Source organism: Hypanus sabinus, chromosome 5, assembly GCF_030144855.1.
Source record: "Hypanus sabinus isolate sHypSab1 chromosome 5, sHypSab1.hap1, whole genome shotgun sequence".
NCBI classification, from domain to species: domain Eukaryota; kingdom Metazoa; phylum Chordata; class Chondrichthyes; order Myliobatiformes; family Dasyatidae; genus Hypanus; species Hypanus sabinus.
The window spans coordinates 111,972,948-111,998,667 of record NC_082710.1 but is presented as its reverse complement, the minus strand read 5'-3'; the positions used below and the strand labels follow the sequence as shown (position 1 = coordinate 111,998,667).

General features: G+C 43.0%; 1 protein-coding gene across 5 annotated transcripts in view; it reads right to left on the bottom strand.

Moving 5' to 3' along the window:
• The window catches only part of abcc4 (ATP-binding cassette, sub-family C (CFTR/MRP), member 4), a 268,298-nt gene that overhangs the window by 143,811 nt on the left and 98,767 nt on the right, over positions 1-25,720 (bottom strand). For all 5 annotated transcript variants that reach the window (XM_059970351.1, XM_059970353.1, XM_059970354.1 and 2 more), the window contains 3 exons: positions 25,330-25,521; positions 10,577-10,671; positions 7,079-7,165 (listed from right to left, as the gene is read on the bottom strand). In XM_059970351.1, the coding sequence (XP_059826334.1) occupies positions 7,079-7,165; positions 10,577-10,671; positions 25,330-25,521 (374 nt within the window). The remainder of the gene's footprint in view (positions 1-7,078; positions 7,166-10,576; positions 10,672-25,329; positions 25,522-25,720) is intronic.

Below are 25,720 nucleotides of genomic sequence, written 5' to 3'. Positions count from 1 at the left end.
AGCGTGGATAACATAAAGGGAAAGATAGTGCAGGAGAGGTTATAGAAGCCTCCAGAATAAATAAAAAGACAAGAAGATTAGAAAACATTAAAAATTTAACTTCCAGTAACATTGGTGGGGGGGGGGGGGCAATTGAAAAGGATGATGCATACAGGACTGAAGGTGTTATACTTGAATGGAGACAGTATACAGAACAAGGTAGATGATCTTGTAATGCAGTCAGAGAGAGGCATGTACGATGCTGTGGGCATCTCCGAGGCATGACTGAAAGAAGATCATAACTGGGAGCTTAACATCCAAGGATACATGTTGCAGCGAAGGGACAGGCAGATAGGCAGAGAGAGTAGTGTAGCTCTGTTGGTAAAAAGAATGAAATCAAATCTTTAGAAAGAGATGACACAGAAGATGCAGAATCCTTGTGGGTAGAGTTAAGAAACTGCAAGGGTAAAAAGAGTCTGATAGGAGTTCAATTCAGTCCTCTGAACAGTAGCCAGGATGTAGGGTACAAATTACAATAGGAGGTAGAAAAGGCATTTAAAAATGGCAATGTTATGATAGTTATGGGGGATTTCAATGTGCACGTAGATTGGGTAAATCAGGTTGGTGCTGGATCTCAAGAGAAGATATTTATGAGACAGCTTTTCAAAGCAGCTTGTGGTTGAGCCCACTATGGGGTCAACTATTCTGGACCGGGTATTGTGTAAGGAACCGGATTTGATTAGGGGGCTCAAGGTAAAAGAACCCTTAGGAGTTTATGGATATACCTGATCAGGCCCTGGAGACTTCCCTAACTGCATACGTTTTAATACATTCAACACCTCCTATGTTGCAATGCAGGCTGACTTAAAGACTTCTCCATCTCCAGGTCCAAGCTCTCCACGGTAAAAGCAGAGCAGAAATATCCATTAAGTAGGTCACCAATCTCCTCCAACTTCACAACAATGTCCACTTTGGTCTGAAAGGAGCCTATTCTCCCTAAAGTTACTCTTCGTCCCTTAATATACTTCTAATGTCTTTTTGGATTTTCCATAATCTTTTCTTCCTCTCTTTTCAACTTTCTCATTTCCTTATTAACTACGCTCCTGCAACCCCTCCAGGATTCACCTGATCCGAGCTGTCTGTACCTGCTCCATGTCTCTAAACTTCTGGTTTAAGATGGTGCTACCAATGACATGTAATAGCTCACTGGTAGTTCAAAAGGAAAGGAATTTGATTCAAGCCATTATTAATAACATTTTAAAAAAAAGTAAATTGTGATGAACTATCACCGAAAGCAATGAAGAAGTGAGAAAAGGCAAAACAAACTCGCGGGACATGCCCTGCTGCCGCACTGTAAAATTAATGCACTTGGAGCTGGAGCTGTGCTGGCTGGAGAGGAGAAGACAGGATAGAGGGTTCTGATTGCCAACCAACTAACCCATGATTGAGGGTGGACTGCTCCAAACGCTGAGCCGAATTGGAGAGAACGGCTTCTTTGGCAGCAAAATGCAGATCCGAAGCGAATCGTGTTCAAGGCCTGGAATGACTTGCCACAGCAAGGCCCAGGTCCTAATGCAAGGTACAATCCACTGTTTGGACAACCTAAATGCCAGCCCATATAGACTGGAAAGGCAGGGTGTTGAGAGTCGGACGAAGTTGGATCATTCTGTGTGCTGAGCAGATTTGCAGAGATTGAACAATTCCTTCAGCTGTGAAATCTAAATCCAGAGCAATCTGAAACAAACACAATACAGGCCCTTCGGCCCACAAAGTTGAGCCAAACATGTCTTTACCTTAGAGCTACCTCAACTTGTTTTTCTAAACTCCATGTACTTATCCAGGTGTCTCTTAAAAGACCCTATCATATCCACCTCCACCACCGTCGCCAGCAGCCCATTCCACGCACTCACCAAACTCTGTGTAAAAAACTTTCCCCTGACATCTCCTCTGTCCTGCTTCCAAGCACCTTAAAACTGTGCCATCTTGTGTTAGCCATTTCAGCCCTGGGGAAAAGCCTCTGACTATCCACCCAATCAATGCCTCTCATTACCTTGTACACCTCTATCAGGTCACCTCTCATCCTCCATTGCTCCAAGGAGAAAAGGCCGAATTCACTAAATGGATTTGCTGAAGACGCGTCCGAGGGCAAGGTTCAGACAATTTAATCATGGCCCAGATAGCCGGGGGCTTCTCTCTCCGCAATGCTAAGGCTATGAGACTGCCCTGGCTGCTGTGCTTCGGGCCTGTGAACTTTGTGGCGATTTGCCCCGCTAATATGATGAACTGAATACTGAGGCTTTGGGCCTACTCTGGAGATTTGGATCTAAGGACTCATTTTGGTTCAGAATGCTGTTGCTCGCTTCTATTGTTTATATGATTTGTTTTGTGTTTTTTTCTCTTTCTCTGTGGGCATGGGGGTGGGGGTGGAAATTGGTCTTACTTTTTTAGAAGTTGGGTTATTTCAGGTTCCTTGCTTTGCGACTGCCTGGAAGCAAACAAATCTCAAGGTTGTACAATTTGTACGTGCTTTGATAATAAATGAACTTTGAAACTTATTTTTCCTGACCCTTGTCATCCAGGGTTCCCTACTCTCATCAGTCTTGCCCTTCACAACAGGACCATGTAGATCTTCAGATCTCAATATCTCATTTTAATAAGTTTTCCATCCCATTACCTGCTCAGCACCATCCACTTCATTAGCACTATGACTGTCCCAATCTACAGTACATGAGGAAAGTTAAAATCCCATCCCATAGTACCCTATAATACTATAGGGGCCTATAGTACAATTGCAACAAGATGATCATTCCTTTTTTATCTCTCAGTTCCTTCCACAAAGTCTCTCCAGATGATCCCTCAATAATTTCATTTCACCCAAGTGCCAAGATTATATCCTTAATCAGAAGTGCAACTCCACATCCTCTCTTTCTGCCACCCCTATCCCACCTATAGCATCTGTACTTTGGAAATGTCACTTGTGCCAGTTCTGTCTCCCGCACCCTCCCCCTTCACCATGTTTCTATGATGGTTATAATCTCCCAGTCCAATGTAGCTATCCATACCCTGAGTTAACACATACAAACAAGCTGGATGAACTCAGCAGGTTGGGCAGCATCCATTGAAATGTGCAGTCAACGCTTCAGGCCAAGACCCTTCATGAGGAGTGAAGGAGGAGGGGGCCAGGGGCCCCATAAAGAAGGTGAGGGGAGGGGGAAGGTGCCAGGTGAAAAACCAATCAGAGGAAAGATCAAGGGGTAGGGGAGGGGATAGGCAGGAGAGGTGAAAAAGTAATGTAAGGGGAAAGCACAATGGGTAGTGGAAGAAGGCAGAGTCATGAGAGAGGTGATAGGCAGCTAGAAGAGGAGGCCGAGTGAAAGTGGGATGGGGGAAGGGAGAGGGAGGGAATTACCAGAAGTTGGAGAATTCGATGTTCATACCAAGGGGCTGGAGACTACCCAGACGGTATATGAGATGTTGCTCCTCCAACCTGAGTTTGGCCTCATCATGGCAGTAGAGGAGGCCATGTATGGACATATCTGAATGGGAATATGAAGCAGAGTTGAAGTGGGTGGCAACCAGGAGATCCTGTCTGTTGACCCTGAGTTTATTCCCCTTACCTGTCAGGCCTTTTGCTTTGAAATTAATGCAATTTAATCCAACAGCCTTTCCTTGCTCCTGGTTGTCCTGTCTTCTAATATTACCACCATTAAATTCTATCTCAACTCTATCTCCCCATCTGCCTCACTTGATCCTGCCCGCCTACCAAACTAGTTTAAACCCTCCAGGTAAATCTCCCCGCTAGGACATAAGACCCTTTCAGTTCAAGTACAAACTGTCACTCTTGTGCTAGCAACTTTCATCCCAGAAAAGTTCCCAAAGGCTTGTAAATCTACTTTTCAACCACATATTCATCTACCTTATCATCAATCTCTTACCCTCAACTCAGACATGACACAGGCAGTAATCCAGAGATTACTACCCTCAAGTTCTTGCTTTTTAAACCTCTTTCCTAACTCAATATCCACTCTGCAGGACTATGTGCCTTTTTCTTCTGCCAACACACACAATGACTTCTGGCTGCTCACCCATCATCCTCTCCCCCCACTCGCTTGAGAAGATAGATAAGATAAATGAGCTTCATTTGTCATATGTACATCAAAACACACAGTGAAATGTTTTCTTTGCACCAACGACCAACACAATCCAAAATGTGCTGGGTGCAGTCCGCAGGTGTCACCATGCTTCCAGCTACAACACATCATGCCTACAACTAACCGGTATGACATTGGGATGTGGAAGGAAACCGGAGCATCCAGAGGAAAACCACATGGTCACATTTTAGAATGGACAGACAGTAGTGGGAATTGAACCACTATCTTACAGCTAGTGCTTTCAAGTGTTACTACCAAGTGCTGTGCTATCACGGTGCCCGATAATTTGAGAATGCTCTACAACAGCTCAGATACACCCTTGATCTTGGTCCCAGGGAGGAAACACACCATCTAAGAGTTCCTTCTGCAGCCTTCGATCCCATGTCAGCCCTAAGTATCGAGTCTCCTGGCACTACAGTCCTTTCTGCCTTCACCCTTCCCCATGGAACCTCAGTCAATCACATGCTGCTTTCTCCTGAATGGTGATTCCTCTCACTCAATAATATCCAAAATGGTATATTTGTTTTTGAGGGGAATAATTACACTATCTAGCTGCACCCTCTACTTTTCCTGGTAGTCCTGCAACCTGCACTTTCGGTATGACCAACTCAATAAAACTCTTATCAGTGATGTTCTCAGCATCATAGATGGTTTACATGTGTCCAGCTCCAGTTACATCTCTGTTACACGGAGATGCAGCCGGACACACTTCCCACGGTGTCTTTAGGGACACTGACCAAGTTTGGCCCTAAAATGAAAGCTATTCTGTAGAAGTGATGACGGGTCTCCATCGCTTGTCAGATGATGGAGAGTTAATTCTGAAGGTTGGTTTTAAAGTATCAGAGTAATACATCATAGAGGCAGGCCCTTTGGCCCAACCCATCCATGCTCACAATAGCCACTGAAGCTCATTCCACTTGCCCATATCTGGCCTTTACCCCTCTAAGCCTTTCCAAGACACAAACTAATGCAATTATTTTTTTTTTAATTTTGTAATATCAGTTTCAGCTGCTTTCCCTGGCAGCTCATTCTATTCCTGCACTACCAGCAGCATGAAGGACTTACCCTCAGGCCTCTTTTAAATCTTTCCCTTCAGACTTTAAACTTATGCCCACTAGTGTTTGGTTTCCTTTTCCTACGGAAAAGACAGTGTGCATTCACCCCATTTATGCCCCTCGTGATCCTATATACATCTGTAAGGTGTATAAGATATATCGTCTGGCTTTTTAGGAACAGATGCCAGTATTGTAAGAGTAATGGAAGAGTCTGGCTTGACATCACAAGTTTAGGATGCAAAGATGAAAATGTAATGAAAATACTTTTAATAACAAATACAGTGCTTTGTAAAGTATTCAGCTCCCACAGTTATTTTCATACTTAACTGTTTCATTTTCTAACCTTAAAAAATATTTAAGCAGGATTTTTGAGCTAATCTAAAAAACATTGTGCATCACGTTAAATCAAAAGAAAAATTATAAAGCCTGTCAACGATTTACTAAAAATTAAAAAAGCAGCATTGTGAAGCTGAAAAAGTATTCATCCCCTTTGTAATTACTGCACTAACTTTCCTCAGGTGCAATGAAGGATCAGCTGAATAAATACCCACTTTCTTTGTAAGGCCCAACAGTTTGGCAGATTTTCAACAGACCATACCAAAATAAAGACAAAAGTGCATTCAAGACAAGCCAGGGAAACGATAATAGAGAAGCACAAATCTCAGGAAGGGTATAAGATCATCTAAAATACACCTCAGAGTTCAGTGCTGTCCATTGTGAAAAAGTCAGAAAAAAAGAAACCACTGCCACACTGCCTAGTCAGGCTGCCCCTCTACTCAGTCGCTGGAGAAGAATGGCACTTGTAAGAGAGGCTACTGTGACACTGACAATCACTCAGAGTGAGATGCAGAAGTCAGTGAATGTAATTGGAAATGTAGTTCATGGCTCCACAACTCCAAGGCCTTGCACAAATATGGTAGAGTGGCAAGGAAGAAGCACTGGCTAAATAAAAAAAAAAGCACATCCTTGCCCATAAAATCTTTGGAAAGCGTCACTTAAAAGATATTGTAAAAATGTGGAAGAGGGCCTGTGTTCGGATGCAACTAAAACGGATCTTTATGCCCTTGACACTAAGTAGTACACGTGGCGTAAATCTAACACTGCAGTTAAGCCAGGTTACACCATCCCTACTGTAAAGTATGGTGGAGGCAGTATCATGCGATAGGGATGCTTTTCAGCAGCAAGGAATGGTTATCTGCTGTGTGTGGGAAGATGAATTCTGCTAAATACAGAGAGGTCCTGAACAAAAAAACTTGCTGGCCTCTGCCAAAAAGCTTAAACTGAGGACGAAGTTCATCTTTCAGCAGGACTACTCCTGCTCCTATTTCTTACATTCTTATGTTCTTACTACAACCCAAAGCACACTACCAGAGCAACCATAGAGTGGCTTCAAACAAGGAAAATTGATGTCCCTGAGTGACCCAGTCAGAGTCTTGACCTTAACCTGCTTGAACATCTCTGGAAAGGTCTCAAGATCGCTGCCCACTGCCATTCCCTAAGTAACCTGGCACAGCTTGAACAATTTTGCAAGGAGCAATGGGCAAATCTTGCTCCATTACATTGTGGAAAGCTAATAGAGACTTATCCAAAAAGACTACTGGCTCTAATGACTGTCAGAGGTGATTCAACGAAGTACTGAGCAAAGGGGGATGAATACTTTTGAACTGCTGATATTTCAGTTTTTGAATTTTTAATTCTTCATGCTTTACAATTTCCCCTACTTTTTGGGCTCTACTGGAGGAAAGAAAAAAATAGTATGTGATTCACAATAAAAAATCTCAGTTAAATTGATCAAAATCTCTGGATGTTATACATGGGGGCTCAATACTTAAACAATGCACTGTAAATTATCTGAAATATGTCCAACACGCTGGTCCTTTTCCAGGTACTCACTGCTCGAATAGGTATTTTCCAACTTCAGCATCAACAGCACTAAGTGGATCATCAAGCAAGTAGATATCAGCATCTTGATACACACATCTTTAGTGAAGAGAAAATTAAAACAATGCAGTTTTACTTCTTTGTCCAAATCCAAATTCAGCAACCACAAATTCTTCATTATCAGATTTCTGAACTGTTCATCGGCACTGCCTTTTATTCCTTTCATTTTACACAATCTATTCATTTCAAAATTTGCCACAAACAAATTTAATGACACAAGACAGCAATAATAAACATGATTCTGAGATTATTTTTCCTGAAATATTTGGAAAGTACAGCAAGTCCACTATCCCATTATTAAGGAATAGAAGATTAAGATGCAAGGTGACTTGGTTGTTTCGATTCAGAATCAGCTTGCCTACTGAAGACAGAGGGTACCGCTCAATGAAACCTGTCCTGGCTGGATATCTGTGACTAGTGGTGATCTGCAGGGATCAATAATGGCATCTGTACTATTTGTGATATATATAAATGGATTGGATGTAAATTCCAGTTCACATATACAAAGTCTGTGGCATGGTAGAGAGTGTAGATGTTTCAGGTATTGGCACAGTTACGGAACTGAGTTGCAGGTACAGATGGAGAAATAGCATGTGAAGTTCAATCTAGTCACATGTGGATGTTACACTTGGGAAGATCAAATGTAAAGCGACAGTACATTTTAGTGGTAAAATCCTCAACAGTGTTGATGTACAGTGTGATTACTAAAAAGCTGCAGTACAAGAGGAATCAGGGGTCCAAATGCAAGAAATACTGAAGGTCAGTCTGCTGGTATAGCAAATAATTAGAACAACTAATGGAACACTGGCTCTTATTGAACAGTAGTATGTACAGAAGTATAAAAGTAGGTACCATGATGCTACTTTGCAAGGCATGGTACTGCCCTGTGCAAATTCTGTCTCCATACTTAAGGAATGACATGTTTGAGGTGGAGGAAAACATATCACTCCTTCAATATGGGGAGCATAAGCTGAAGGAAAACAAGTCAAACTGCAGATAATACAACCTGAAACAAAAAAAGAAATGCTGGAAGAATTTATGTAGCATTTGTAGAATGAGAAAACCAGTTGATCTTTTGGGCCAGAGGACCTTCCTTAGAAATGGCACAAGATCAAAGGGTTAATTGTTTAATAGCTTTCAAAGCAAAGCTCTGGGGAAAGAGTAGGGGTAAGAGAAACGACACCCTATGGATAGGCCACAGCAGCTCAGGTGCTGACCAAAAGCAAAGCATTTTGAAGAGATGAGCTGACCCGATTTCTTTAAGTACCTTCCTAATGGTCAATACTCATGCTCCTCACCTTGATTCAGATATTAGAACTGTGAGACAGTCGAGTAGTAGGGGGAGAAAGCCAGAGATGAGGCCAAGATTGGACCAGCGATAATCTTATTAAATTTCAGAAGAATGGAAAATTGCAAATGTTACTCCACTCTTCAAGAAGGGAGAGAGGCAAAAGAAAGGAAATTATAGGCCAGTTCACGTGACCTCAGTGGTTGGAAAGATGTTGGGTACTTGGAGGCACATGAAAAAAATAGGCCGTAGTCAGCAAGGGAAAATAGTGTCCAACAAATCTGTTGGAATTTTTTGAAGTAGTTAACAAGCAGGATAGACAAAAGAGATCGGTTGATGTCGTGCTCTTGGATTTTCAGAAGGCCTTTGACAAGGTGCCACACATGAGGCTGCTTAACAAGATAAGAGCCCAAGCTACTATAGGGAAGATTCTAGCATGGGTAAAGCAATGGCCAATTGGCAGGAAGCAAAGAGTGGGGATAAAGGGTTGAGTGCAGGTGACCACTGGTGTTCTACAGGGGTCTGTGTTGGGACTGGTTCTTTTTATGTTATACGTCAGTGACTTTGATGATGGAACTGATGACTTTGTTGCAAAGTTTGCAGATGATATGAAGATAGGTGGAGGAGCAGGTAGTTTTGAAGAAGTAGAGAGGTTACAAAAGGACTTAGATAAGGAAAATGGGCAAAGGAGATGGAATGCAGTGCCGGGAGTGTATGGGTCATGTACTTTGGTAGAAGAAATGAAAGGGCTGACTATTTGCTAAATGGAGAGAAAATACAAAAATTGGAGGTGCAAAGGGACTTGGGAGACCTTGTTCCGGATTCCCTAAAGATTAATTTACAGGTTGAGTCTGTGGTGAGGAAGGCAAATGCAATGTCAGCATTTATTTCAAGAGGTCTAGGATATAAATACAAGGATGTAATGCCGAGACTTTATAAAGCACTGTTGAGGCCTCTCTTGTAGTATTACAAGCGATTTTGGGCCCTTTATCTTAGAAAGGATGTGCTGAAACTCGAGCAGGTTCAAAGAAAGTTCACAGAAATTATTCCTGAATTGAACAGATTGTCATATGAAGGCATTTGATGGCTCCGGGCTTGTATTCACTGGAATACACCATCGCTGTGTTTTTTTCCTGTGAGTGAGGCAGTAAGGGATTGCTTTCGTTGCTGTTTTTTCCTGTGTGTGAGGGGGTTCGAAATTGTTATTGTTACTGATTTTTTCTGCAGGGGAGGAGTAGGGATTTGATGGTATTGTCGATGATTTTTTTTCTGCAAGGAGGGGGTGGGGGATTTTTGGGTCTGCAAGTTTTGTTTTTTTTCCCCTGCTTGAGTGGGGGGGGGGGGGTAGCTGATGTCTCTTCTCTCATCAGCTCCCATGGTCTTCCTGTATTTCGTGGCCATCTGGAAAAGATGGATATCAGAGTTGTATTGTTCATGCATACTTTGACAATAAAATTAACTTTTGAATCCAGAAGAATGAGGGATGACCTCATTGAAACCTATAGAATGGTGAAAGGCCTTGATAGAGTGGACGTGAGGAGGAGGTTTCCTATAGTGGGAGTGTCTAAGACCAGAGGGGGCAGCCTCAGAATAGTGGGGCATCTTTTTAGAACAGAGATGAGGAGGAATTTCTTTAAACAGAGAGTGGTGTGAATCTGTGGAATTCTTTGCCACAGACAGCTGCGGAGGTCAAGTCTTTATGTATATTTAAAGCAGAGGTTGATAAGATTCTTGATTAGTCAGGGCATGAAGGGATACTGGAAAGGAGATTGGGGCTGAGAGGAAAAAGGGATCAGCCATGGTGAAATGGTGGAGCAAACTTGATGGGCTAAATGGCCTAATTCTGCTCCTATATCTTATGGTCTAAATGGTGGCGCAGGCACTAGGGTTCAAATCCAGTTCTTTTCTCTGGATCATATTCTTCCTGTTGTAATCTGATCCTGTTCCTCAAGAAATATCCTCAAGTGAAGTCTATTTGTTTAGCCAATAATTTAAAAACATTGTTAGAGTTTCACTTAATAACAAACTGTCCTTGAATTTGTTGTTACTGAAATGCTAAGCTCACACTCAATGAAAGTGCAATTTTCTTTCAAGGTATTCATTAAATCTGTTTAATGCTCCATGAACGTGCCCAAATTTGGTACAATATGGACTCTAATTACCTAGCCAAATTCACTCTGGCCTTTTGTCCTCCACTGAGTGTAGCTCCACGGTCTCCAATCTGAGTCAGGTCTCCATCCTGAAGCAGCTCCAAATCCTATAAAACACACAATAAATAAAAGTAGCATTCTAAACATTTTCAGCGCTTATATAAACATTCTGAGCCATCTGTTTAAACTGATCACATTAACTTGACTTGACCATAGAACTGTTGTTTAGAAATTTGGCCTCAGGGTAAAAGGATTAAAGAAAGCTGGATCCATTCGCATCAATATTTGTTTAATATGTGCGTGAGTATTTCCAGGTGAAATTGTGCCTGTTGGGTAACTACACAATTCACATTAATGCATTTGACCTTTCTCCAGCATTACGTCCGAGACCAAACTGTTCACAGTTCTACCTTACAGGGATTAATTTGAAGATTTTGGATGCAGCAAACAACCCTGGTTGAACAGTCAAAGGACAGCTGGGAGTAGATCGTGCTGTTTTGATTTATATATCTATTTAAAGGGCAGAGCAACGACATCCAAAGAGCTAACTGGGTCGCTTCAGGACTCAGAATAGACTATTCAAACAACTTCTAAAGTACAAAGAGCGTGCTTAAGGAATGCTTTTTTTTAGCAGTTGATAAGTGGTAAGTTGGTTTATCATTGTCACATGAAACATTATCAAATTACCAAAAATTACCAAATAAAGTGGTATAATTACAAAAAAAAACGCAGTACAGATAGGCAGTAAGATTCAAGCCCATAACGAGGTTGATTGTGTGGTCGAGAGCCCATTTATGATACAAGGGGAGCATTCAATAATCATATAACACTGAGATAAAAGCTGTCCTTGAATCGGTGGTACATGTTTGCATGCTTTTCTGTCTACGGCTTGATGGGAGCAAAGGGAGGAGAAAATACCAGGGTGAGAAAGTCTTTGATAATGTTGGCTGCTTTCCCAAGGCAGTGAGAAGTACAGACAGGGTCCATGGTGAGCAGGCTGGTTTCGCTGATACGCTGAGCTATGTCCACAAGTCTGCAGTTTGTGGTAGTCTCGGACCAGCTAGCTGCCATGCATCTAGATAGAATTCTTTCTAAAGTGCATCGGTCAAATTGGCATGCCAATTCTTTAATCTTGAGGAAGTAAAGACAGTTGGAGCATGGATGGTTGTGCATTCTACACGGTTAGACCAGGACAGGCTATTGCTAATTGCTAATGTTTCTTAAGTAAGGCAAGCATAGGCTGATAACAGGATGGGCTACTAGTGTATTGCCATTACAGAAATATGGTTATATGAAGGGCAGGACTGGGTTTTGTTGCTTCAGATGTGTTAGAGAGGTGTGTAAGAGGGAGAGTGATTCTGTTATTGATAAAGGAGAACATTACCATAAACATAAGAGCAGAATTAGGCATTCGGCCCACCGAGTCTGCTCCGCCACTTGATTTATTTTTCCACTCAACCCCTTCAACTGCCTTCGCCCCAAAACCTTCCACAGACTTACGAATCAAAACCTACCAAACTCTGCCTTAAATATACACAATGAGTTGGCCTCCGCAGCTGTGTGTGACAATGAGTTCCACAGAGTCACCCACCCTCTAGCTCGGGGGTCGGCAACCTGCGGCTCCCGAGCCATTTGTGGCTCTTTCACCTCTGTGCTGCAGCTCCCTGTGGCTTTGGGAAATAATTGGTCAGTATTTAATTAAAATGTATTTTATGTTAGTTTGTTAGCTTTTGAAATGTAATTCTAAATTTGAAGATTATGGTGATCTTGTACAATCTAAGTGTGGCGACACATTTCCTGGCACATCCGAAACGGCTCACAATTAGCCAGCATTCCGGCTAAGGGAGATAGCCTACGGGGGTTTGTGAGTACGCGTCTTTTGCAGCATCTGCGTCCATGGGGGCTGGGTTGAGGGAGGCTTAAAAGCAAGGCTGTTTAGTTCGAATAAAGTTATTCGACTGCAGTTTACTGACTGCGTGAGCACACCGCTACAACGTGTTTTTATCGCTATTAATATACGTCACCACTGCCAATACCTGACACCCGCCAGTGCGCGATTTCTTTAATTTTTCGATCCAAGGTAAGCCAACTATGGAGAATTCTAAAAAAAGAAAAGTGACTGAAGAAAACAGAACGTTTAATGATACGTGGACAGATTCATTTGCTTTCACTGTTGACGAGACTGGTTTACCGGTATGCTTAATATGCAATGAGAAACTAGCAAACAACAAAAAGTCAAATGTCGCAAGGCATTTCCAGAGTAAACACGCAGCCTTTGCTCAAAAATATCCGGATGGAGATGAGAGAAAAAAAGCCGTTTCGGAACTGATGCGGAAGGTTGATCTGAGCAAAAATCATTTCCAGAAATGGATGAAGTCTGGAAAATCAACGACATACGCCAGTTATATTGCCGCTCAGGAAATAGTCAGGCACGGGAAGCAGTTTACAGATGGTGAATATATAAAAGAATCTTTCATTAAGATTTCAGAACATCTATTCACGGACTTTAAAAACAAGAGTGAAATTGTGCAGAAAATCAGGGATATGCCCCTCTCTGCAAAGACTGTCAAAGACAGAACCATAAAAATGGCAGAAGACATCACAAGACAGCAAATTAAAGACATCAATTCAGCTGTGGCCTACTCGATTGCCTGTGACGAGTCTAAAGACAAAGGTGATATTGAACAAATAGCGTTGTTCTGCCGGTATGTAAACTCTGCCGGGCCACAGGAAGAACTGATTGAGTTGATACCTCTAAAAGACCAAACACGGGGGGAGGACATCTGTGAGGCTGTCTTGAATTGTTTAAGAGCCAAAGGAATAAAGACCACCCATCTGGTGTCAGTAGCTACTGATGGGGCTCCGAATATGACGGGAACGCACAAGGGATTTGTGGCTTTACTGCAGAAGTCGCTGGACAGAAAGCTGCTGACTTTTCACTGCATCTTGCACCAAGAGGCACTGTGCGCTCAAACATTTCCTCCGGAATGCACAGAAGTAATGGATGTTGTCATTCAGATTGTCAATAAAATAATGGCAAAAAGTTTAAATCACCGTCAATTCCGTTTGTTACTGGACGAGATGGAAAGCGCATATTCTGATCTCCTGCTGCACAACAAAGTCCGGTGGCTGTCCAAAGGGGAGGTGCTGAAACGCTTTGTCGCGTGTCTGGAAGAAGTGAAAACTTTCCTGGGCAGCAAAGGGCTCACCTTTCCTGAGCTGGAACAGCCAGAGTGGCTGGAAAAGCTACACTTCATGGTAGACATGACAGCGCACCTGAACACGCTGAACACAGCTCTTCAGGGGAAAGGACGCACAGCCCTGCACATGTTGGAGGATGTTTTGGCATTCGAGCGCAAGTTGACAGTGCTTGCCAGAGATTTACAGAAAGGCACTTTGTCTCACTTCCCCAATTTGAGAGAGTTCAAACAAGGTCACGACATGATAATTTCGGAGTATTTACATTCTGCAATCATCGCAATGCAAACATCGTTTGGGAAACGCTTCTGTGAGTTCAGAGAGGAAAAAAACACATTATCCTTCCCGGTCACTCCCTTAAGCATCGATCCTTCCCTACTGAATACGACTGCATTGGCAGGTGTGAGTCAACCTGATCTTGAGATGGAACTGGCCGACATAGCCGACAAAGACATATGGGTGTCCAAGTTTAGACGCTTGACAGCAGACCTTGAAGATGTTGCCCGTCAGAAGGCCGTTCTTGCTCAGAATCACAAATGGAGTGATATTGAAAACCTTCCAAAACCGGACAAACTTGTGTTCGAAACATGGAATGCTATGCCCGACGTTTATGTAAACATGAAAAAGTATGCGCTTGGAGTCCTGTCGATCTTTGGATCCACATATGTATGTGAGCAGGTGTTCTCCAACATGAACTTTATTAAAAACAAACATCGCGCACGCCTCACAGATGACAGCTTGCGATCCTGTGTAAAGATGAAGGTGACGTCATACAGCCCTGATGTGCAGACGCTGTGCGCTGAGGTCCAGGAGCAGAAATCCCATTAACCAAGTATGATAAATATTTTAATTGCCTATTATTTTATGTATATTCATATTTTTTCATTGTTCAGTGAAATAGTCCTTTTATTTTTCAGGCTGACAGCTGGCTGATGTTATTTTTGGTTTGCTGCTGGCGGCAAATTTAAGTTTGGCGTTTTTCATAAATACAAGAAGGACTCAAATAGACGTTGAGTATTTTACTTAAAAGTAACCTTCAACCCAACGTCTTTTTTTCGGAGTTCAAAATGTTTTTGTTGCATGCAGAAATGTAATTTCGTTTTCTCTGCAGGAGTTCATCAATTTCATAAATGCAACACATTATAGTTTGTTTATACATAGCATAAAGGCAAAAAAAACGTTGTATGCAGTGTTATTTCATTTTAAATGTCAAACGGGTTTTGCGGCTCCCAGTGTTTTCTTTTCTGTGGGAAACGGGTCCAAGTGGCTCTTTCAGTGGTAAAGGTTGCTGACCCCTGCTCTAGCTAAAGAAATTCCTCCTCTTCTTTGTTCTGAAGGTATGACTTTCTTTTCTGAGGCTTTATCCTCTGGCCCTAGACTCCAAATGTGGTCTGACCAAAACCTTAAAAAGGCTCAGCATTACATCATAAACACAAGAGATTCTGCAGATGCTGGAAATCCAGAGCAATACACACAAAATGCTGGAGGCATTCAGCAGGTCAGTTAGTATCTATGAAAATGAGTAAACAGTCAAATTTTGGGCTAAGACCCTTCTACAGGACTGGAAAGGAAGGGGGAAGACACCAGAATAAAAAGGTGAGGGGAGGGGAAGGAAGACTAGCTAGAAGATGACAGGTGAAGCCCGGTCCAGTAGTAGGAATGGTAAAGGGCTGGAGATGAAGGCATCTGCTAGGAGAGGAGACCATCAGAGAACGGGAAGAAGGAGAGGCAGCAAGGGGAATTAAGATGATCCTGACCACAACAGTGTAAACACTACAGGTACCAGAGCATGACTAAAGCTCTTCCCACAGCATTTTGTGAAGATGGTTTTAGAACACCTGATCTTGCAAATGTGTGTCAGAGATCTAGCATAGTACTACTACTACTACTACTACTACTACTACTACTGCTGCTGCTACTACTACTACTACTACTACTACTGCTACTACTACTACTACTGCTACTACTACTACTGCTACTGCTACTACTGCTACTGCTACTACTGCTACTGCTACTACTACTACTGCTACTACTACTACTACTGCTACTACTACTACTACTGCTGCTACTACTACTACTACTGCTACTACTACTGCTACTACTACTACTGCTACTACTACTACTACTACTGCTACTACTACTACTACCGCTGCTACTACTACTACCACTGCTACTACTACTGCTACTACTACTACTACTACTACTACTACTGCTACTACTACTACTACTGCTACTACTACTACTGCTGCTACTACTACTACTACTGCTGCTACTACTACTGCTACTACTACTGCTACTACTACTACTACTGCTGCTACTACTACTACTGCTACTACTACTACTACTGCTGCTACTACTACTACTACTACTGCTACTACTACTGCTACTACTGCTACTACTACTACTACTACTATTACTACTGCTGCTACTACTACTACTACTGCTGCTACTACTACTACTACTGCTGCTACGACTACTGCTACTACTACTGCTACTACTACTGCTACTACTACTACTACTACTACTACTACTACTACTACTGCTACTACTACTGCTACTACTACTACTACTACTACTACTACTACTACTACTACTACTACTACTGCTACTGCTACTACTACTACTACGCTGACTCAGCATAGGATGTGCTGTCACTCTTGGATTAGTCCCTTTGTGATGGAAAGATCAGACCATCCTTGATGCATGGTCCTTGAGCCTGCCTGTGTGGCCAGTTATTCCACTCAGTTACCACTGAGGCATCCATTACACAGGTATCTCAGCAGCCATCAATCATGGCAGGCCTGGTCATAATGGGCTATGAAATGAAAGCGGACAGCAGTGCTGAGAACAGTGCATTCCTTCCTGATGAACTTAATGCATTCTACGCTTGTTTTGAACAGAAGGGGAATGAAATGACAGCCTCAAACTTACCACTGCAGCTGACGACAGATTAGTCTTCCAGGGAGTCAAATCACACAAAGCATTTGATCAGATGCTGTCCCAAGATGTGTCATTAGATCGTACATAGACTACAGTCATTGCTACCTACCCCCATCGATGACCCCTTCTCCCATCTTCAACCCTCCTCCTCTTCATGGACACCCCGCTCTGGTTTTCTGCCTGCTCTGGATCACTTTATTGCTAATTGCCGATGGGACATCAACCGTTTTGACTTCACCACACCCTGTTCCAATTCGAACCTAACTCTTTCCAAGCGCTCTGCTCTTTGCTCCCTCCACACCAATCCCAACCTCACCATAAAACCCGCTGATAAGGGGGGAGCTGTTGTTGTCTGGCGTACAGACCTCTACCTGGCAGAGGCACAGCAACAACTCTCTGATACCTCCCCTTATTTACCCCTTGATCATGACCCCACTAAGGAGCACCAGGCCACTGTCTCCTAAACCAGCACCAACCTTATCAGCTCTGGGGATCTCCCATCCACTGCCACCAACCTCATAGTTCCCACACCCGCACTTCCCGTTTCTACCTCCTACCTAAGATCCACAAACCTGCCTGTCCAGGTAGACCTATTGTCTCAGCTTGCTCCTGCCCCACTGAACTCATTTCTGCATACCTTGACACTATTTTATCCCCCCTTGTTCAATCTCTTCCCACCTATGTTTCTAACACTTCTCACGCTTTGAATTTTTTCAATGATTTTAAGTTCCCTGGCCCCCACCACCTTATTTTCACCCTGGACGTCCAGTCCCTATATACCTCCATCCCCCACCAGGAAGGTCTCAAAGCTTTTTGCTTCTTTTTGGATTCCAGACCTAACCAACTCCCCTCTACCGCCACTCTCCTCAGTCTAGCGGAATTAGTTCTTACTCTCAATAATTTCTTTGGCTCCTCCCACTTCCTCCAAACCAAGGGTGTAGCCATGGGCACCCACATGGGTCCCAGTTATGCCTGCCTTTTTGTTGGCTTTGTGGAACAGACCATGTTCCAAATCTATACAGGTATCCATCCCCTTCTTTTCCTTCGCTACATCGACAACTGCATTGGAACTGCCTCCTGCACGCATGCTGAGCTTGTTGACTTCATTAACTTTGCCTCCAACTTTCACCCTGCCCTCAAATTTACCTGGACCATTTCCGACACCTTCCCTCCCCTTTCTTGATCTTTCTGTCTCCATCTCTGGAGATGGCTTATCTACTGATATCTACTATAAGCCTACAGACTCTCACAGCTACCTGGACTATTCCTCTTCCCACCCTGTCTCTTGCAAAAATGCGACCTCCTTCTCACAATTCCTCCGTCTCTGCCACATCTGCTCTCAGGATGAGGCTTTTCATTCCAGGACGAAGGAAACGTCTTCCTTTTTTAAACAAAGGGGCTTCCCTTCTTCCACCATCAACTCTGCTCTCAAACGCATCTCTCCCATTTCCCACACATCTGCACTCACCCCATCCGCCCGCCACCCCACTCGGGTTAGGATTCCCCTTGTCCTCACCTACCACCCCACCAGTCTCCAGGTCCAACGTATAATTCTCTGTAACTTCCGCCACCTCCAACGAGATCCCACTACCAAGCACATCTTTCCTTCTCCCCCTTTCTGCAGGGGTCGCTCCCTACGCTACTCCCTTGTCCACTTGTCCCCCCCATCCCTTCCTACCGATCTCCCTCCTGGCACTTATCCTTGTAAGCGGAACAAGTGCTACACCTGCCCTTACACTTCCTCCCTCACCACCATTCAGGGCCCCAGACAGTCCTTCCAGGTGAGGCAACACTTCACCTGTGAGTCAGCTGGTGTGGTATACTGCGTCCGGTACTCCCGGTGTGGCCTTTTATATATTGGTGAGACCCGATGCAGACTGGGAGACCATTTCGCTGAACACCTACGCTCGGTCCGCCAGAGAAAGCAGGATCTCCCAGTGGCCATACATTTTAATTCCACGTCCCATTCCCATTCTGATACGTCTATCCATGGCCTCCTCCACTGTCAAGATGAAGCCACACTCAGGTTGGAGGAACAACACCTTATATACCAGCTGGGTAGCCTCCAACCTGATGGCATAAACATTGACTTCTCTAACTTCTGTTAATGCCCCTCCTCCCCTTCTTACCCCATCCCTGACATATTTAGTTGTTTGTTTTTTTTTCTCTCTCTCTGCCCATCACCCTGCCTGTTCTCCATTTCCCTCTGGTGCCTCCCCTCTCCCTTTCTTCCTCCCAAGGCCTCCCGTCCCATGATCCTTTCCCTTCTCCAGCTCTGTATCACTTTCACCAATCACCTTTCCAGCTCTTAGCTTCATCCCACCCACTCCGGTCTTCTCCTATCATATCGCCTTTCCCCCTCCCCTCCTACTTTCAAATCTCTTAGTATCTCTCCTTTCAGTTAGTCCTGACGAAGGGTCTCGGCCCGAAATGTCGACAGTGCTTCTCCTTATAGATGCTGCCTGGCCTGCTGTGTTCCACCAGCATTTTGTGTGTGTTGTCTGAATTTCCAGCATCTGCAGATTTCCTCGTGTTTGCTCTCTAAAGTAATTGCAAATATTTTTAACTCTCCCTTCTTCCATCTGAGACATTGGAGTAGGGACAGGCCCTGAACCATACACATTTCAATGTAATTCATTGAAATCCTTGTGCTCCATCAACTTTCAAGGCCACCAAGTCTCCGATATATTTTACTGTCTAATACTTCGGTATTTTAGATCCCTATTCTCACCTGGTTCCTCAAGGTTGTTACAGCCGTGGGTTATTATGAGAAAGATCCCACTACCTATTAGATGCTCTCAATGATGTGCACCTCAAATCGCCTCTGATAACCATCCAGTTGCTGGCCTTCACATGTGGCTTCTCTACTAAGCCTGGTGGAACCACTTTGACTGACAGGAGAAGGGGCAAAGGCAGGTTACTGCCGCCCTAAAACAAGTCACTTCGGGCAGATAGGGCTTGTCAGCCGCAGTTGGCAGCTCACCTAAGAGAAGGAAAAAAGTCTGATCTGGAACCTCCGCTGCCTTGCAGCTATTCTCACTCACAGGGAGGGCTTCAGGAGTAAACCCCCAAGGGAAAAATCCAGAGTTTGAGTCCCCAAGGTAGTCCTACATTGAGTTCAACACTGACCAGCAACTCATGCTACGCTGCAGGTACCAAACTGTATCGGTCTCTGCCCTTTCTTTGGGTTTATGAGTTGCGTGGAGAGGGGCAACTTGCTACATGGGCAACCGTTTGCTTTCCATATTTAGATTAGATTAGATTCAACTTTATTGTCATTGGGCCGAGTACAGATACAAAGCCAATGAAACGCAGTTAGCATCTGACCAGAAATTCAAAAGAATAGTGTTATTTACAAAATAACTGCAAATAAAAAGTAAGTGCTTCAGCACACAAATATAAACGTACTGAGACAGTACAATATGGGTGCAATACTGCTTAGCACTGTGTTGTGAGGTTCAGCAGGGTCACAGCCTCAGGGAAGAAGCTCTTCCTGTGCCTGTTGGTACGGGAGCAGAGGCTCCTGTAGCACCTACCGGATGGGAAGAGAGTAAAAAGTCCATGGTTAGGGTAAGATGCATCCTTGATAATGCTTTTCACCCTATCCAGGCAGCATTTATGGTAGATGTTCTCAATGGTGGGCAATTGGGTGCTGAGAATCTGCTGGGCAGTTTTCACCACCCGCTGGAGTGCTTTACGGTCCGATACAGGACAATTGCCATACCGCACTGAGATGCAGTTGGTGAGTATGCTCTCAATGGTACAGCGGTAAAAGTCAGTCAGTATCCTGGGACAGAGGTGAGCTTTCTTGATGCTCCGCAGGAAATAAAGGCGCTGTTGCACCTTTTTGATCGGGATGGAAGAGTTCAGGGACCAGGTGAGATTATCAGAAATGTGGACACCAAGGAATTTGAAGCTTGATAAATGCTCCACTACAGCTCCGTTAATGTAGAAGGGGACATGAGTGTGGCTCCTAGCATGCCTGAAGTCCACAATGATCTCCTTGGTCTTCTGAGTGTTAAGGGCCAGTTTGTTGTCGGCACACCATGAGGCCTCATGCTGGACCTCATCCCTGCAGGCCGTCTTGTCATCCCCTCTGATCATGCCAGCCACCGTGGTGTTGTCTGCAAGCTTGATTATGGAATTAGAACCATGTACAGGAACGCAGTCATAGGTGAAAAGGGAGTACAGAAGAGGGCTCAGCACACAGCTTTGAGGCATGCCGGTGGTGAGAGTGGAGGAGGAGAGGTTGTCTAATTTAACAGATTGGGGTCTGTAAGTCAGGAAGTCCAAGGTCCAATTGCAGAGGGATGAGCTGATACCAAGCTGGCAAAGTTTGGTGATCAGCTTGGAAGGGGTCACTGTAGTGAATACCGAACTAAAGTCAATGAACAGCATTCTGACGTAAGAGTTGGGGCTGTCCAGGTGAGTCAGGGCAGAGTGAAGTGCTGTTGAGTTGCATCCTCTGGTGACATGTTGGTGCGATAGGCAAGTTGATAGGAGTCCAGGGTAGTGGGCAGATAGGATTTCAAATGTGATAGAACCAGTCTCTTGAGCACTTTGCAATGATGGGGGTGAGTGCCACTGGGCAGAAGTCATTCAGGCCCGTGGCAGTGGAGTGCTTCAGCACTGACACGATGGTGGCGATCTTGAAGCTTGTGGGGACAACTGCCTGGGCCAGGGACAGATTGAAAATGTCCGTGAAGATCCTGGCCAACTACCATGCATAGACTCTGAGCACACGGCCAGGTATTCCATCTGGATCAGCTGCCTTCTGTATATTCCCCCTGCTCAGGATGATGCAAACATCGGGAGGTGGAAAGTGAGAGAGGCAGTTCATCATGTACCAGCCAGACTTATGTATCTAATCAGCTGGGATGGAATATCTATGGTTGACCCTGACTGATGGAAGCCTCACGCACTCACTTACACTAGGCTCTTGATTCTCTCATATACCCATAACCAAACCAAAAGCCATGGATGAACCAGGAGATTAACGGTCTGCTGAGGGCTGGATCTGTGGCATTCAAGACTGGTGATTCAGAACTATACAAGAAGTCCAGGTATGACCTATGGAAGGCTATTTTAAGAATGATAAAACAATTTCAATTGAAGTTAGAGATGGAGCTGGTTACAAATCAGCTCTGGCAGGGTTTGCAGGTCATTACATCCTACAAAGCAAAACCTAAAATCATGAATAGCAGAGATGCCTCACTCCCAGATGAGCTCAACACATTGAAAAAGGAGAATAAAATGATAGCTGTGTGACCATTGCGATATCTGGCAACCTTGTGATCTCTGTCTCAGAGGCTGACATCAGAACATCTTTCAAGAGGGTGAACCCTCACCAGGCATCCTGCTAACCAACTGGTGGGAGTATTCAAGGACATCTTCAATCTCTCACTTCAGCAGTACCCACTTGCTTCAAAAGGGTGACAATCATATCAGTGCCCAAGAAGAGCAGGATGAGTTGCCTCAACATCTACCACCCAGTTGCACTCACATCTACTGTGATGACATGATTGAGAGGCTGGTCATCGCCAGAATCAACTCCTGCCTCAGCAAGGACCTGGACCTGCTGCTATCACAATAGGTCTACAGCAGACACAATATCACTGGCTCCGCACTCAGCCTTAGATCACCCAGACAATCGTAATACCTATATCAGGCTCTATTTATTGATTACAGCTCAGCTTTCAACAGAATTAGACCCTCAATTCTAATCAACAAGATCAAAAACATGGGCTTCTTTACCTCTCTTCACAACTGGATCTTGACTTCCTCATCGAAAGACCACATTCAGAGCCGATCGAAAATAACATCTCATCGCTGGCCAGTAACACTGCAGCACCTCAAGGATTTGAGCTTAGCCAACTGCTCTACTCTCTCTACATCCTCATCTGTGTGGCTCTGCACAACTCAAACTTCATCGATAGATTTGCAGACAACACAACTATTGTTGGCAGAATTTCAGATGGTGATGAGGTGGTGTACAGGAGTGAGGTACATCAGCTAATTGAAGTGTTACAGCAACAACCAACGAACTGGGTGTGGACTTCAGCAAGTGTAAGTCAAGGGAACACACACTAATCCTCATCAAGGGATCAGAAGTGGAAAGAGTGAGCTGTTTCAAATTCCTGGCTGTCAATATCTCTAAAGATCTATCTTGAGACCAACATGTTGATACAACTACAAAGAAGTTGTAATTACCGGAGTTTGAGGAGAATTAGTTTGTCACCAAAATTTCTTGAAAATTTTTACACATGTACCAAGGTAAGCATTCTACCTGGTTGCATCACTGTCTCGTTCTCGTAGGAAGGGCCCACTGTACAGGACTAGAAAATGCTGCAGAAAGTTGTAAGCTCAACCACCTCTATGGTGGGTATTAGCCTCCCTAGCATTCAGGACACTTTGAAAAGTTGATGCTTCTAAATCGCAGCATCCATCATTAAGGACCCCAGGACATGCCTTTTTCTCATTGCTACCATCAAAGTGAAGGAACAGGAGCCTGAAGACACACACTCAACTTTTCAGGAACAGCTTCTTCCCTGAATGGACAATGAACCTACGTACACCACCTCACTAATTTTGTGCTCTCTTTTGCAATACCTAGCAGAACAACAAAGTTCACAACATATGGTATTAATATGAAACCTGATTCTAACTCTGATATCAGATGGCTTCTGCCTCTTATTCCACGAAGATATACACAATTGTTTAATTCCTTTGCCATTTCCTTATTGCCCAATTTTAAAATTTGATGTCTCTATCTGGAAGAGTGAACCTTTGTCTTTTCTTTTCATTTACCTATAAAGCCATTTTTTGTCCCTCACCAGTTTACTCTCATTTCTATGCTACTTTTCTTAACCAGTTTCTTGGCCATCCTTTAATGAATCCAAAAAAGCTCCCAATTCTTAGTCTTACTGCGATTTCTGGCAACAATATATACTGTATTTCTTCACTTAATTTAATTACTTTGGTCAGCCATAGATGGGCAAATCATTCTTCGTATTTGTGGATTTATACTTTAAAAGGTTTTTTTTTTGCAATTTATGCATTATTATGTCAAATGGCTGCCCAACATTATGTCTGTGGGCAAATCCAATTCTCTCCTCATACCTTCATACTTACTAAACATCATTTTGAAACTCAATGTAACATTCCATCTTATTGTGAACACACTTAACTAAAGGCCCTTTGAGAACAAGATTATCAATTAACTCTCTTCTCAATGCACCCTAAACTGGATCCAAAACTGCTGTTCTCTCACGAACAAGAGAAAATCTGCAGATGCTGGAAATCCACTGTTCTTTGTTTGGTTCCCCAATACAAGTTCATCTTCCCAAATAATAAAGCAAATTAAATTTCTCCAATATATATTTAGGATAAACCCGCTCATTATGACTGTGTGACCCTGTTACATGCACCTGAAATTTCCTGACCAATATTAAGACTTAAGTTTTGATGGCCTCTGGAAAAACTCTACAGCTGTTCCCTTACTTTTGCTGATCTTTACATCTTTTCCACAATAATCTCATAAACAACAAGTCCGGAAGTAGAAATTACTAAAAATATTAAACAGGTCAAGACAAAATGCCTTTGATTTGAGAACTTAACTGATTTTTCCTTCACAAATACCTACTGATTATTTGTAGTATTTTCTATTTTATTTTAGATTTCCCCATCACCAATATTTCCTTCTGCACTAGTGAACATATATTTGACTTGAGTAAGTCACATTTGCCTAAAAAGATTATTATAGTCCAATTATTATTATTACTTTAGACTTAATCTTAAAGGCTTAAAAAAAAAATTAACCTCATTTTTTTTCTGAAGTAGTCATACGTGCTTGAAAAAATAAATGACTAGTTTGGACTTTAAGGACAGAAGAACAAATGACACTACACATTATAAATTAGTTACTTATATACCTAATTTCAGATATTGTGCAAGTGAACTATATTCTGCTGCCTGGATTTCTTAAGTTGACCACCAAATATTAACTTAATCTTTCAGCTGTAAATACAGAGTCAATGTTCCCAGTTGGGTGTCTAAGAGGTCACAGTCTCCAGAAAACAGCCTGACAAGATTAAGATGAGAAGAGATTTTGTCACCCTGAAAATGGTGTATTTGTGGAGGTCACAATCCGATTCTGGAGTGTATTCAATATGGACACTGAGATTTTGAGATATAAAACAGGTCATATGTTTATGAGAAGGAGCACTCAACTCTTAGAAGTCCAGCATGAACTGTAGAAGATGTGCACTATCTTGCACCATCTACCCATCCCATCAAGAAACCTTCTGCCCAGCTGAGGCAGGCTCTGAAGGTGCCACACTAGCCCCTTCAACAACTGAAGAATCGAGAAAACTGTAGAAAAAAAGCACTCCTCACACTCAAGGAACTGCCTAAGTTGCAAAATAGATTTTAAAAATGAAATTATTTGCAAATTAAAGACAATGATAAATTTCATTCCCTCACTAGTATATCAAACCACAAACAATCAATGCACCAATTGCCTTTGTTCTACAATTATGAAGACAATTCATTTCCAAGACATGTAAATGTTTTAATATAAAGCAATTATGTTTACATCGGATTCAGTGTAGTCAAGATTGGATACTCACTTTCTTCAAGGCACAAGCTGTGATGATCTTTTCATATTTTGCTTTTTGGTATTCTTTACCAAATAGGATATTGCTCCGAACAGTACCAGGAAACACCCATGGCTGTTGTGCACAATAAGCTATTTTGCCCTTAACATCTAGGATACCACTGTCCTTTGAAAGTTCTCCAAGTAACGCAGCAAGAATGGACGACTATAATGAAAATTTGATAATCCAAATATTAAACATCTGCTGACATCTAAGATTCAAGAATCAGTATTCAATTTGCAGTTGCTGATCAGTATATGGACAGTATATTACAATTATTAAGGCACCGCTCTCTCAAGAGGCCCAAGAAATAGAATTCACTCAATATTCTTAAGGTGAAAAGCAATATTCCAAAATAGAAAAA